The sequence below is a fragment of the Heptranchias perlo genome, chromosome 1, assembly GCF_035084215.1.
Source record: "Heptranchias perlo isolate sHepPer1 chromosome 1, sHepPer1.hap1, whole genome shotgun sequence".
Taxonomy (NCBI): domain Eukaryota; kingdom Metazoa; phylum Chordata; class Chondrichthyes; order Hexanchiformes; family Hexanchidae; genus Heptranchias; species Heptranchias perlo.
In genome coordinates this window covers 91,805,787-91,821,624 of record NC_090325.1, presented here as the reverse complement: position 1 = coordinate 91,821,624, position 15,838 = coordinate 91,805,787, and the positions used below count along the sequence as shown (strand labels likewise).

Sequence of the window (15,838 nt, the reverse complement as noted above, 5' to 3'; positions counted from 1 at the left end):
CCTACTGAGGGCTGAAAAATGGATTAACATGCTGATATCCATTCTCTAGGAGCATAGGTTGCACTCAAAGCCTGACATCACTTGGTCTACTAACCAGAAAACTCATTTTAAAAACTGATGAAATTATGTTTCACATTTTGAAAATTAGAATAAAAAGTATTGAGCTTTCAAAATTTATATTTCAAAGAAGGAAAGAAAAATCATCTTTGATGAGCACCTAAATTATTCCCAAAATAAATACTGCAGATCATTTTAAGTGCTTATATTTCATAGCCCATGTTTAGTGCAGCAGTTTATACTACATTATGAGCAACATTCATCTGAAAAAAAAGTTATAATTATAGGCCAAAAAGTAATGCACAAAGATGTTAAAAATAAAGAATGTACAAAGGAGGCAGAGTCAGAAAACTGAAAGATAAAGGAACATCTCTGAAGATTATAAGTAGGAATGAAGTGCAGAAAGTTGTGAGCAATATTTTTTTTGTTAAGCAGCTTTCACCATCATTGTGACATGTGGGAGCTTCATCTCAATTGCAGAAGTTACCATTTGTCATCCAAAGGTTTTCAATAAGCTCCCGCTTAAACAGTATCTTTACTAAATGTACATCTTTTTGTAATTTGCTATATTGTGATACAATAATTAAAGTTTGATTACTTTAAATGATACTGAAGACATTTTGGACCTTTAATATATTAAAACATTTCATGACTAATGAAAATTGATTCCTTAAAAAATCCAGTTTTGAAGATCTACGGTTTAAAAAATAAAAATGCGTTCTTTTTTAAAAAATGGGTCTACTGATCCTGCCTCTTACAAAAAAATCCAATATGCTTTACCTCAGGTTAAGCAGACGTTTCAGCTGAGAAGTAGAAGCATTGCTATATTAAAGATTAAGGAGGAAAAAAAGGTCCATTAAAAAACAAACTGTTTATTTTGAAATTAGATCTGCATTCATTAAAGATGCACAAACATTGCGAAATAGCGATAGGGAAAGCAATTAGGGTACTAGGTTGTTTTGTTACGACCACTGGTTGTAATAAAACAGAGTATTGTGTCTCGTTTTGGCCCCCACAATTGATGAAAGGATATTGAGGCTCCTGAGAAGGTGCATACCAGGGCGACCAGAATGATACCTAACCTTAGCATTCTTAGTTATGAGTATAGACTCCAAGATTGGGGTTAACTCCTTTAGAGAAACACAGGCTTAGAAAGGATTTAATTGAGTTTTTTTTTCAAAACGACAAAGGGATTGAAGTCAGTCTGACTGGATAGAATATTCAAGATGGAAGGAATGACAGGGCTAGCAACCCCTTACCCACCAAAACATGTAGTGGGTAAAGAGTCAATACAGACCTTTAAAAAGGAACTTGACAAGTTCCTGAGAGTCGGGGACATTTCCATTTGTAGTGGATCAGTAGTTACTTAGCTGTGAGTATGAGGAGTTATGGGCTACTGCATGAAGCCTTGCTTGATTGCCATAGGAAGTCGGAAGGGAATTCTTCAGAATTTTTCTTGAATTGTCAGATATTATTTTCCCTCCCAGGAGACTGGGTCAATGGTGTATGTGGTTGCACTCTGTGTCGAGGATGGAAGCCAGAGTTAAAATGCAAAGAGACGGAATGGGAAGTAAATGAGAACAAAAACACAATGAGAAGTGCAGAATAGAAGCCAGGAGATAGAAACAAAAGATTGACAGAAAAAACTGTTATAGATGTCAGACCACAGCCAGAAGGAAAAGAAAAATTAAGTGCATAGGAGTGAAGATTGTAGTAACTAAATCGAATAACAAAGAACGATAGAATTCAGAAAAAGGGAACAGGAATACCCACGTCAAATAATTAGCACTAAAATATTAAAATGTATAAAAATGTTTTGTTTCATGGGTATGTGTCACAGTAACTACTTTCGACATCAATGTCTCCAGTGCCTATTCTGCCTACGTGCTACCTATGCTTTACCCACAAGCTTGAGAGGACATTTAACACACGCTATTCAATGCGGTGCAGGTCAAAATCTGTTCTTTACCATAGATGAAATTGCTGTGTGTCTAGATCTGGCTTCATCTATGCAAAGCAGCGTAATATAGCAAAAAAACCGAAGACATGAAAGATAGAATACATGACAGATAGAAAGAGACAGGAGGAATGGAGTGTGGTAATTACTATGTAGGGGTAAAATAACCACACAACCTGCTACCAAGGTGACCTTAACCCTAACAAGCAACAATGAGAAGGATGTTAAGGTTTTTTTTATATATGCAGAGGCTGTTTTAGTTTGGATTCTGGATTATTGGTGTTGATGAGCTGGCTCCCAACATTAACATTTCCCAGCAGCATATTCGTAGACTCAAAGAACTGGAATGAACTGTTATTTTACACTTTATATATCTTACTAGCAAAAGTTTTGCTTTATTTATCATACATTGTAGTTTTGTTAGGTACTTAATGCACAGTGCAGGTTGTTGCTGATGTCAAAGTGCAACCCACATCCACTGACTAATTTTGTACATGATTCTGTGACATTACCTCTCCTCTCAAAAAAAAATGAAAAAAAAACATAAATTTGAAGTTTCAAGTTGATTGAAAGGTTCGGTATTTGGCCCTTGATATTCAAATACACAAAGTGGATCCCATGAAATTACAGACAGATAACAGCAAGGTAATTGCAGCAAATATCCACATACATAAGCCCAAAACTAAATTGGTCAGTGGACAGCACCTTCAATTTGACATCAGGAATAACCTATGCTGTATATTAAGTACCTAACAAAACCATAAACATTGAAAGCCTTGCAGTGTTGTTTGTAGGGATCAGCAAATTTTATAGACCATATCCAGAAAGTAAAACAACTACAGTGAAAGTTTATTAGAATGACATCAAGAATGTGAGTTATAATTATGAAGAAAGGATAGAAAAATTGGGGCTTTTTTCATTGAAATTGAGAAGATTAAGAGGGAAATCTAATACAGGTCTTCAAAAAGGTTTTGATAGAATAAATAATGAAAGATTAATATTCACTTGTTGCTGAATCGCTAACAAGGTGGGATAAACTCAGGATTATCATTAGAAGAATGAAGTCACAAGAATAATTCTCTTACATGAGGTTATAGAATGTCTTACAAGTGGCCATTGAAGCATAGACTATAACATAATTTAAAAGGGAAATGGATAAGTTTTTAAAAAGAAAGAATATAAAAGGATACTGGGATCAGGCAAGGAAATGGAATTGGAGTACATAGCTCCAATGAAGAACTAGTTATGAAAGGTCGATTGGCCTCCATTTGTGCTGTAATTTCTTTGATTCCATGAAATATCAGCAATCAATAAAAGCCTAATTTCTTGTAAATAAATTATAAAATCTTCAATGACAACTTAAATTTCAAGATTTTCAATAGATTTTTCTCTTTTTAAACATGTATTTTATTCAGAGTTCTCAGATTAGGTTTAAACATAAAATGAAAATTTTGCAGAACACAAAATGAAACTTTTCTATATATACACTCACAAATAGTATATTTTTAAAAAAACTAAATATCACTGGTGTAATGCATATTATAAATTAAAAACACTAATCATTAGAATCATGGGCCTGGATATTAACACCTAATTTACATCTCAATCAGGTAAATTGCTCCGATAAGTACCTGCCCTAATTATCGACCTGCCTCTAGCGAGTAGGTTACTCGCACGCAGCCAAACGCGCCTCCATTAAACCCAGAAGTGGGCACACTGGAGCTGGGTTGTGCTCGCGCTGCAAAATTGTATTATTTTAACTTCCCACCTGCCCCCAACCCACCCATTCTTGGAGGTTAAAATTCCCCCCATGCTTCTTATATATAAAAAATACTAAGCATTAGTAGTGTAATGGTTTCAGAAATCCAGCAGGTGGAGCCAATTTTCTGAGTTTGTGCACTGAGCAGCAAGCTGACTTGCTCTTCGCTTTCAATCATATGGGAAGAGATTCTCTGTGGTGTTCTCCCAATCTCTCACCAAAGCTTCATTGCAACCCCTGGAGAAATGGTGCTGCTGTTTCTTTTGCTGACGTTACAAGAGATCAGGAGAAACACTGCAGAAAATACAGGCGATGATTTTTTTTTGCACAGTATCATTCAGCAAGTTTCCACAAACAGTGGTATTTCTTTCCCTTCCTCTCTTCCTGCAGTACAGTTGCATACCCAACTGGAGCCCTCCAGTAATTCATCCAAGTAGCAATTCCTCATGCACGAGCCACAACAGGCTGAGGGGCATCACAGTCAAGCCAGATCCTGACATTAATTTGTGACCATGTGAAATTTCCCAGGAGTCACTGCATAGCAATCAGGAGTAGGAATCTTGGCTGATTTTTCTCCTCAACTCCTTGCACTGCCCTCCCCGACTCGAGCCCAATTGCAGGACCACAACAGATGCACTGGCTGAATCAGCAAATTGAGAATCAATTCTTGACCTTCTGATCAGCACAGGTTGGTAACAAGAGAATCTTTTTATGGATCTGTTTAACAATACTAAAGTCGCTGTACAACTTCAGAGTCAGGAGGCAGTCTTATATCTACTGAAATAAAAACAGAAATTGCTGGAAACACGCAGCAAGTCAGGCAGCATCTGTAAAGAAAGGAAAATGTTGACTTTTCAGACATAACCCTTCATCAGAACTGGAAGATATTACAGATGAACAGCTTATAAGAAGGAACAGGATGAGAGAATGGGAAGGGAGGGAAGACTGCATACACAAGAAAAATAATGAGCTGTTAAACTAATTAGGTGGAGAACAGGAGATGGTTAACTAACAGAAGTGATAATAGCGCAAGACAAAAAGAGGCATGATGAGAATAATTAGAGAAATAAAAAACATATGAGACAACAACTTGCATTTATATAACACCCTTAACAGAGTAAAATGTCCCAAGGTGCTTCACAGGAGCGTGAGACCCACAGAATGTGTGAATAGTTAAAGCAGGTTAGCTTTAGAGGGGAACATGAAAATCTGGCAAATGGAGCAGGCTCCTGTGGTCCAAGAGACTGGTGGAAGAAAAAGGTAATGCAACACCAGGGGTGCAGACTACCCCGCCGGTGATGTACTGATGGGTGATCCCAATCCCAAGCACCAACCCACTCCTCTCCCATACTATTTTACCAGCACCTACTGTCAGAGAGAAAATGGGAGCTATATTCAAGGTCTGAGCCAACATTAAGGACAGACAGCTGCAAAGTGCCTAATGGAAAGCTGAGCTGCTGTTCCTTGAGCTTCACTGGAACAATGTAGAAGGCCAAGGCAGAGAAGTCAGAGAGGGATGGAGAATTAAAGTGGCAAGTGACATAGTGTTCAGGATTTCATTTGCAGACAGAATGGAGGTGTTCAGCGAAGTGACCCCTAATATATGTATATTAGGAGATCACTTTATATCCACTGAGTTTGGCACCACATGGAGTAAAATTCCAGTATGGCATTAAAACACATTTACAAAGGATTTCTTTTAAGCTCAGCTGGAGCTGATTTGAATGCTTAGAGAATCTGGAAGTTCTCTAAATATTTAAAATGTAACGGCCCCAAGGGAAACTCAGTGCCTGCCTATAAACAAACATGTGCAGAGTACTCTTGGCTGAGAGTATTCCAATTGGAGCTGGGCAACATAAACTAGGTATTGCCTAGCCAGAACAGATACTACAGCTGTCGCTCTCAGACTGTTAGCTGCAGTGTAAACGCACCTAAGAATATTATTGTGATGTGAAAGAAGCAGAACAATAAGTCACATTCTACATTCTGTTCCGTTCTTTGTCTCTGGTGACAGTTTGGAATGTGGAATGTAATCTTAGAATGTTGTGTGTACTGACTCTTTGGGCCCGATATTAGGAGGGCGGCGGGTTCTCAGCGGGGGGTCTGCTGGGCGCGAGGGCAACGCACCCGGTGAAATCAGTGTGCTCTGCACGCAATCGCAGGCTAATTGAAGCCACTTACCTTTGCTTCCAGGTTTTGCGCTGAAAAGCTGCGCAGCGGGCGGACTGCGCACGCGCAGCATAGTCTGTCAGCTGGAGGAGCCCTATTTAAAGGGGCAGGCCACCAATGCTCCTCCTGCAGCAAACAACCAATTTTGAACCAGAGCCAGAGGAAAAGCTGCCCCAAGGTTTTCGGACTCCTCACTCCAGGTTCTGCTCGATGGGGTGAGGAGGAGGAGGAAAATCCTTTTCCCATCTGATGGGAGGAAGTGCCCTCCCTCCACCACCAAGAAGGCCTGGCTGGAGGTGGCCGAGGTCACCAGCAGCGACAAATGTGCCACGAACCTGGGTGCAGTGCAGGAAGAGATTTAATGACCTAACCAGGTCAGCCAAAGTGAGTATATTTACGCATTCTCCCACACTCCATCTTCCACATCACCTCCACCACCACACAATCCCTTCTGCACTGCCACCACAACGCTCTCGCATCACTGTCGATCGACGAGTCGAGTGTCATATCCCGTTCTTACGAGGGCGTCTTTCAGCGTCTGTAGGTGTCCATCGCGTTCCCCCTCGTTTGAGCAGACCCTGTGTATTCGCAGGGCCTGTCCATAGGGGATGGCCTCTTTGACGTGGTTAGGGTGGAAGCTGGAAAAGTGGAGCATCGTGAGGTTGTCCGTGGGCTTGCGGTAGAGTGAGGTGCTGAGGTGCCCGTCTTTGATGGAGATTTGTGTGTCCAAGAAAGAAACCGATTCTGAGGAGTAGTCCATGGTGAGTTTGATGGTGGGATGGAACTTGTTGATGTTATCATGTAGTCTCTTCAGTGATTCTTCGCCGTGGGTCCATAGGAAGAAAATGTCGTCGATGTATCTGGTGTATAGTGTTGGTTGGAGGTCTTGTGCAGTGAAGAAGTCCTGCTCGAACTTGTGCATGAAAATGTTGGCGTATTGGGGTGCGAATTTGGTCCCCATGGCTGTTCTGTGTGTTTGGGTAAAGAACTGGTTATTGAAGGTGAAGACATTGTGATCCAGGATGAAGCGGATGAGTTGTAGGATGGCGTCTGGAGATTGGCTGTTGTTGGTGTTGAGTATTGATGCTGTCGCAGCGATGCCGTCATCGTGGGGGATACTGGTGTAGAGTGCCGAGACGTCCATCGTGGTGAGAAGTGTTCCCGGTTCAACTGGTCCGTGGGTGCTGAGTATGAGGTAGACAACGTTGGCCGAGTCACAGGAGTATGAACCATGTACCTGGTGGGTGCAGTACTCTCGTGTGATGGTGGTATCTGTGTCGATGATCTGGCATATCTTGCAGAGGTTGCTGTGGCAGGGTTGTGTGGTGTTGTGGACGCTGTTCTCCTGAAAGCTGGGTAATTTGCTGCGAACGATGGTCTGTTTGAGGTTAGGTGGCTGTTTGAAGGCGAGTAGTGGAGGTGTACGTTGCAGGAAAGGATGCCCCGGAGCATGGTACATCGGCGAGACCATGCAGACACTGCGACAACGGATGAACGGACACCGCGCGACAATCACCAGACAGGAGGGTTCCCTCCCAGTCAGGAACACTTCAGCAGTCAAGGACATTCAGCCACCGATCTTCGGGTAAGCGTTCTCCAAGGCGGCCTTCGAGACACACGACAACGCAAAATCGTCGAGCAAAAATTGATAACCAAGTTCCGCACCCATGAGGACGGCCTCAACCGGGGTCTTGGGTTCATGTCACGCTACATGTAACCCCACCAGCGAAAAAAAGTTATCTGTTTATAATACAACTGGTCATTCCCTCTCTTTCTCTGCCTTTCGGGTGTCTCTCTCTCTCTCTCTCTCTCTCTGTCTTTGTGTTCTGACCGATTGTGTATTCAGTAGTCTTGTATGTAATATTTCTCTGTCTGAACACCATTCCACTCCTTTGATTGCTTTGATTATATCTCTGCCGAGGTGAGATAACGGGCAGTTGGAAAGATTATCTGTAATCACCAGGCATTGTTCTCTGACTATATATGCTGTACCTTTATGGAATCCTACACTCACCTGACAAAGGAGGTAAGCTCCGAAAGCTTGTGATTTCAAATAAAGCTGTTGGACTATAACCTGGTGTTGTAAGACTCCTTACATTTGTCCACCCCAGTCCATCACCGGCATCTCCACATCATGTCCACCTCTGCAATTAGACTTCCTCCTTCATCCCAAGCAATCCTCCCCTTTAACTATTCTTTCACTTTTTATATGCTTATAAAAGCCCTTACAATTTCCTTTTACATTACCTGATAGCCTTTTTCAGATTCTATTTTAGCCCTCCTTTTCACCCTTTTACCTTCCTACTACACTTTTTGTATTCCCTGTGTCTATTAGTATTCTTAGCCCTAACTGTATCATATGCCTCCCTTTTAAGTTTCACTTTAATCTTTCTAATTATCCACAGAACTCTATTCTTTGATGCACCCCCTTTGGCCTTAGAGGAATAAATTTATTTTGTACTCTATTGAATTTAGGGCTTGCAAGGAGAGTTTCAGGAATTAGGAGGTAGATTAATTATCGGGATCTCAAAAATTAGTAATCTCAGGATTACTATTTATACTATGTGTTAACCAGTACAGGCAGGTAAATGCATGGTTAGAAACATGCGGCTCAATTTTGAAATGGTGGCGGATTGGCAGTGTGGGGCGGTGGGGTGGTGTGAAGGTGCGCGTGGCAAACCTGAATAAGCAAAACTTACCGTTTCCAACGTGATGGTATCGTAATTGATGGTGATTAACGTGCTCTCCGAGTTTCGCATCAGGCAGCCAGCCTGATTGACAGGCTGGTTGCCATCAGGAGCTGCAACGCAAAGGGGGAGAGAAAGAGAGAGAGCGCAAGATGTCATCCGGAGCTGGAACGGAAAATCGGTGGGGCGGGGGGGGGGGGGGGGGGGGGAGAAACAGGACTGTCAAAGAGGGGGGGACAAAGAGGGGGACGACATCGGGGGAGGGACAAAGAAGGGGACATCGAGGGAGGGACAAAGAGGGGGACGACATCGGGGGAGGGACAAAGAAGGGGACATCGGGGGAGGGACAAAGAAGGGGACATCGAGGGAGGGACAAAGAAGAGGACATCGGGGGAGGGACAAAGAAGGGGACATCGGGGGATGGACAAAGAAGGGGATATCGGGGGAGGGACAAAGAAGGGGACATCGGGGGAGGGACAAAGAGGGGGACATCGGGGTGGGGACAAAGAGGGGGACATCGGGGTGGGGACAAAGAGGGGGACATCGGGGTGGGGACAAAGAGGGGGACATCGGGGTGGGGACAAAGAGGGGGACATCGGGGGGGGCAAAGAGGGGGACATCGGGGGGGGGCAAAGTGGGGGACATCGGGGGGGGCAAAGAGGGGGACATCGGGGGGGGCAAAGAGGGGGACAACGGGGGGGGGGCAAAGAGGGGGACATCGGGGGGGACAAAGAGGGGGACATCGGGGGGGGCAAAGAGGGGGACATCGGGGGGGACAAAGAGGGGGACAAAGAGGGGGACAAAGAGGGGGACATCGGGGGGGACATCGGGGGGGACATCGGGGGGGACATCGGGGTGGGGACAAAGAGGGGGACATCGGGGTGGGGACAAAGAGGGGGACATCGGGGTGGGGACAAAGAGGGGGACATCGGGGTGGGGACAAAGAGGGGGACATCGGGGTGGGGACAAAGAGGGGGACATCGGGGTGGGGACAAAGAGGGGGACATCGGGGTGGGGACAAAGAGGGGGACATCGGGGTGGGGACAAAGAGGGGGACATCGGGGTGGGGACAAAGAGGGGGACATCGGGGTGGGGACAAAGAGGGGGACATCGGGGTGGGGACAAAGAGGGGGACATCGGGGTGGGGACAAAGAGGGGGACATCGGGGGGGGCAAAGAGGGGGACATCGGGGGGGGCAAAGAGGGGGACATCGGGGGGGGCAAAGAGGGGGACATCGGGGGGGGCAAAGAGGGGGACATCGGGGGGGGCAAAGAGGGGGACATCGGGGGGGGCAAAGAGGGGGACATCGGGGGGGGGGGCAAAGAGGGGGACATCGGGGGGGGCAAAGAGGGGGACATCGGGGGGGGCAAAGAGGGGGACATCGGGGGGGCAAAGAGGGGGACAACGGGGGGGGGGGCAAAGAGGGGGACATCGGGGCGGGACAAAGAGGGGGACATCGGGGTGGGGACAAAGAGGGGGACATCGGGGTGGGACAAAGAGGGGGACATCGGGGTGGGGACAAAGAGGGGGACATCGGGGTGGGGACAAAGAGGGGGACATCGGGGTGGGGACAAAGAGGGGGACATCGGGGTGGGGACAAAGAGGGGGACATCGGGGTGGGGACAAAGAGGGGGACATCGGGGTGGGGACAAAGAGGGGGACATTGGGGTGGGGACAAAGAGGAGGACATCGGGGCGGGACAAAGGGGGGGACATCGGGGCGGGACATCGGGGCGGGGACAAAGAGGGGGACATCGGGGGGGGACAAACGGGGTGAGATCAGGGGGATATCGGAGGGTGTGACGAGGGGGAGATCAGAGAGGGAGACATCGGACATCGGAGCAGGGTGGAAATGTAGGTTGATATTGTGTTTTTAACTTCGTGCAATGCTTTTTTATTTAATTTATTTCATTTCTTTTTGCCTGATCAGGCATGAATCAGAAGCCGTGGGAGAGCCGCCCAGCTAAGTTAAAAATCATTCTAACTACCTAATATGTCACAAGTTCCTTAAGTACCTCAATGAGGCACATTTGTCTGTTTAACTATCATCCCACTGGCTTTAATTGCCGGCGGGACTTCCGGATTCGGGATGTCCGCGCGCACACAGGTGCGTCCGTGGGGAACTCGGAAGTCGGCGGTTTGGAGCTGGGCTCTGAACCCAAACGGCATTTCCCCAATTTTCGGAGCCCCCCCGCCCCCAATTACACGGGAAAATCGAGCCCATGATGTAAGAGGGAAGAATCAGATTCCAATCCTAGGGATATTGGGACCAGAACTGTACCAGCAGAATGGGCTACACCTGAGCAGAGCTGGGACCAATATCGTCATAGAAAAGTTAAGTAGAGCTGAGGGACTAATGCAGCCAAGGGGAGGGGGAGAACAACAGAGTATGCTTCTTGGAAGAGAAATTAAGATTTACATATATAAGTAATAAAGAGGTAAAGAGATTGCAAGAGGTTAAACAGGACAAGATGTTAAAAAATAAATCAGAAAGTGGAAAGATTAAAAACAAAGGTAAAATTGCAAAACCAAGGGAATCTAAAATGGCTGCATATTAATGAAAGAGTATAAGAAACAGAACTGGGAAACTACAATCATTGATTACAACAAAAAAATCATGGCATAATACAGTAACTGAAATGAGACTGCAGCTGGATCAGGATTGGCAAATATACCTTGGCTTTGATACTTTGAGGGACAGGGAAAAAAGAAAGGAAGTTGGGTAGTGCTAATAACAGAATCATAAAAGCTTATACTACATTCAGCCCATCGTGTCCATGCAGGCGCTTTGAGAGAACAATCCAAAACTAAACTCACTGCCTAGAACCGTAGAAGTTTATAATTTGAGACATCATAATGCTAGAGAGCAAAAATTTAAATAAAGAAGTGGCCCAAACTGAATCCCTGTGATTAATCTGAAAAATAGTAAGGGATCAGTCACATTACTGGGGGTATATTATAGACTGAACAGTGGAAAATAAATTGACGATGACATTTGTAGATAAATTAGACAGGCATAATTAAGTTACATTTTAGGAGATTTTAATTATCTAAAAATAGACTGGCATAGGGAAAGGGAAGGTTTGTGGTGAGGAAGAGGAGGTTTCTCTGCAGTATTTTCAGGACTGTTTCCTCAGTCAATATGTTGTTATTTCAACAAGGAAAGAAATACTTGGTTGCGGTTAATGAGGGAGAGCAAGTAACTGACCTAAAAGTAAAGGAAAATCTGAGAAGCAGTGACCACAATATAATTAGATTCAGTGCAAGAACAGAAAGGGTAATTGACTTGAAAAAAGCAAATTATATTGCGGTGAGGAGAAAACTTGCCCAGATTAAAAGGAAGGAAAAATGGCAAATAGAAATGTAGATCAGCAATGGAAAATATTTAAGTAGAAGCTGGAATTATAAAAATCAAGTACCTCCCAGTAAGGAATGAAAAAACAAATGTATCAAAAGCTGGGGTTTCATAGATTAAATCAACGTTGAAACTAAAAACAGCATTTAGTGTTTACAGAGCAGATAATTTTTTTTAAAAGCCAGGATCAAATATAAATACAAATACAGGAAAGCTACAGAAAAGAGAAATTAGAAAGGCTATGAGTACGAGAGAAAATTAGCAAAAAAAAAGGGCAATAACGAGGCTTTCTATAGGCATATTAGTAGTAAGAGTTATGAGTAGGGCTGCTAAGAGATGATAGAGGCAAGCTTGTAATGAAGAGTGAGAGAATGGCAGAAATATTAAGTACTTTGCTTCAGTTTTCACATAGGAGATTAATATTGAAATTGTAGAACCAGTTAATATAAAACAGATAGTGAAGTTTACTATTCAGAGAGAGATGGTATTGAGGTTACTCAAACTTAAGGGAAACAAATGACTGTACTAGCAAATGTGACTCTCCTCTTCAAAAAAGACAGGAATATGCCAGAAAATTATTAATTCATCTTTCTTCAGCTATTGGTAAACTGCTAGAGACTATAATACAGAATAGAATTAAGAACTTGGAGAAATATCAGACAATTACAGCTAGTCGCCACAGATTTATAAAAGGCAGGTTGTGCTTAATCAAACTTACAGAATTCTTTGAAGAAGTGAGAAAGGATAGATACAGGAATGCAGTGGATATGCTTAATATTAATTTTGACAAAGTATTTGATAAGATACCATTTAATCCTGTTTTCCAATTAAGCACTTTACACATCATTCGATTTCTTGTGTGTGCAAGCGTATATATGCATGTGTATGTGTATGTGTATGTGTACGTGTGCATGTGTATGTGTATGTGTGCATGTGTATGTGTGCATGTGTATGTGTGCATGTGTGCATGTGTGTGTGTGCATGTGTGTGTGTGCATGTGTGTGTGTGCATGTGTGTGTGTGCATGTGTGTGTGTGCATGTGTGTGTGTGCATGTGTGTGTGTGTTCTGGGTAAATGATTATGCATCCTGCTATTTTACTAAAGAATTCTTCAATAATTTATCTGCACAGTGCAAACCAATCCTCCTCTAATGCATTTTCTCTGTAAAATTATTCATTTGAAAATCATAATAAAAAAGTAAATATGAAAAACTATTTGCATTTATATAGCACCTTTGACATAGTAAAACATCCCAAGGCACATCACAGGAGCATTATCAAACAAAATTTGACACCGAGCCACATAAGGAGATATTAGGATAGGTGGGTCAACGAGGTAGGTTTTAAGGAGCATCTTAAAGAGGAGAGAGGGGTACAGAGGCGGAGAGGTCTAGGGAGGGAATTTCAGAGCTTAGGGCCTTGGCAGCTGAAGGCACGCCCACCAATGGTGGAGTGATTAATATCGGGGATGCGCAAGAGGCCATAATTGGAGGAGCGCAGAGATCTCAGAGGGTTGTAGGGCTGGAGGAGGTTACAGAGATAGGGAGGGGCAAGGCCATGGAGGGATTTGAAAACAAGGATGAGAGCTTTAAAAATCGAGGTGATGCCGGACTGGGAGCCAGTGTAGGTCAGCGAGCACAGGGGTGGTGGGTGAACAGGATTTGGTGCGATTTAGGAGACGGGCAGCAGAGTTTTGAATGAGCTCAAGTTTATGGAGGATGGAAGATGGGAGACCGGCCAGGAGAGCATTGGAATAGTCATGTCTAGAGGTAACAAAGGCATGGATGAGGGTTTCATCAGCAGATAAGCTGAGGCGGGTGCGGAGATGGGTGATATTATGGAGGTGGAAGTAGACAGTCTTAGTGATGGAACAGATGTGGGGTCGAAAGCTCATTTCAGGGTCAAATTGGATGCCAAGATTGCATACAGTCTAATTCAGCCACAGGCTGTGACCAGGGAGAGGGATAGAGTTGGTGGCTAGGGAATGGAGTTTGTAGCGGAGACCGAAGACAATGGCTTTGGACTTCCCAGTGTTTAGTTGGAGGAAATTTCTGCTCAAGCAGCGTGACAAATCAGAGGCAATTGAGGGGTCAAGTGAGATAGTGGTGAGGTGGAGCTGGGTGTCAACAACCTGGAACCTGACGATGTGTTTTCGGATGATGTCGCCAAGGGGCAGCATATAGATGAGAAATAGGAGGGGGCCAAGGATAGATGCTTGAGGGACTCCAGAGGTAACGGTGCGGGAGCGGGAAAAGAAACCATTGCAGGTGATTCCCTGGCTGTGACTGGATAGATAGGAATGGAACCAGGTGACGGCAGTCCGACCCAGCTGGACAACGGAGGAGAGGCGTTGGAGGAGGATGGTGTGGTCAACCATGTCAAAGGCTGCAGACAGATCGAGAAGGATGAGGAAAGATAGTTTACCATGGTCACAGTCACAGAGGATGTCATTTGTGACTTTGATAAGGGCTGTTTCAGTGCTGTGGCAGGGGCGGAAACCTGATTGGAGGGGTTCAAACAAAGAGGTGCGGGAAAGATGGGCAAGGGTTTGGGAGGCGACAACACTTTCAAGGATTTTGGAGAGGAAAGGAAGGTTGAAGATGGAGTGGTAGTTTGCAAGTACAGAGGGGTCAAAGGTGGTTTCTGAAGGCGAAGTGCATAGTACCTGAGGAGAGGGAACCGTTAACAATAACATGGGGGCCAGGAAGGGAAGTCTGGTACATGAAGGTAGTCATGTACCAGATTTCAATGGAATATGTCTACTTCTTGAAGTCACATGGTTCATTCAGTCTGAAGATTGAGGGCTGTTGTAGCCAAGCCACATTTACAACACAGCTGCAGATAGGAAGTAGTTTTATATCAGGATGCAGTGCCTAAATGGTGAGAATTAACTTGTTGGATCTCAGCTCATAATATTTACTCTATCAAAAGGGATTAAAAGTGCATTTCCTGATAAGAAACTGAATTATTTTAAGTCTTTAAATCCAAGCACATTCCCCTTGTAAAACTGTAGTTCTGTGTCACTAACTTTTTTGATACTTTGAAAGAAATCAGGTAGTCATCTTATGTCACAGCATATTAAACCACTAGCAGATAACTGAATACGGGAGAATCTACACTGGGTTGTGCACATCAACAGAAAACAACAGCAATCCCTAAATAGCGCAAATAGTACTGGAATCAAATACACATAGTTGCTTGCCCTTTTTCTAAAAGATCAATAAATAAAATATTTCACAATCATTGTCCTGACAACATTATTATTTATCTTGTAATACTCAGATATAATTCATACGCACAAAGTTTGATATCAAAAGTAAGTTCAGAAATGACAGTGAACCAACACTGACCTTTGCCTCTGGGTCACTATTGATAGTACAGGAACCATCTTCCTCAGACTGTGGTACTGTTCTATGGAGACAACAATCGGAAGTATCAGTACTTAAACAGAAAACAATGCAGTTTTCCAGCAGGAAGATACCACTGTACTGAAAATTCCATAAGATCAATACTTTTAAAATATCACACCGTACCTCAATTTTAGAGAAGCATAGCGCAGAGTTGCTCCCTCAAACTCTTTCAGACTTGGGTCTGGATTTACAGTGGCAGCATGGAGATCCTGTGACAAGAGAACTCCCTCTTAATTTTAAGGAAAATTCAAACAATTTGAAAATCATTACTACACTTTTAAAATTTTTGGATCAATGACGTATTCACCTAGGGCAGAGTTATTAGTGTGGGGTTCAAAACCCCTTCAACAAAAGACATTTGAAAGAAAGGGTTAACTGTACGCCTTTTAAACAAAGACATTTGAAAACCTGCAAACACAGTAATGTGGTAAACGGTGTTGTTGCAA

At 43.7% G+C, this 15,838-nt stretch overlaps 1 protein-coding gene across 3 annotated transcripts in view; it reads right to left on the bottom strand.

Moving 5' to 3' along the window:
- Positions 1–15,838, bottom strand: part of LOC137324256 (amyloid beta precursor protein binding family B member 2-like) — a 275,413-nt gene that overhangs the window by 86,353 nt on the left and 173,222 nt on the right. For all 3 annotated transcript variants that reach the window (XM_067988401.1, XM_067988415.1, XM_067988408.1), the window contains exons 7-8: positions 15,516–15,601; positions 15,333–15,393 (exon numbers count right to left, since the gene is read on the bottom strand). In XM_067988401.1, coding sequence (XP_067844502.1) covers positions 15,333–15,393; positions 15,516–15,601 — 147 coding nt within the window. The remainder of the gene's footprint in view (positions 1–15,332; positions 15,394–15,515; positions 15,602–15,838) is intronic.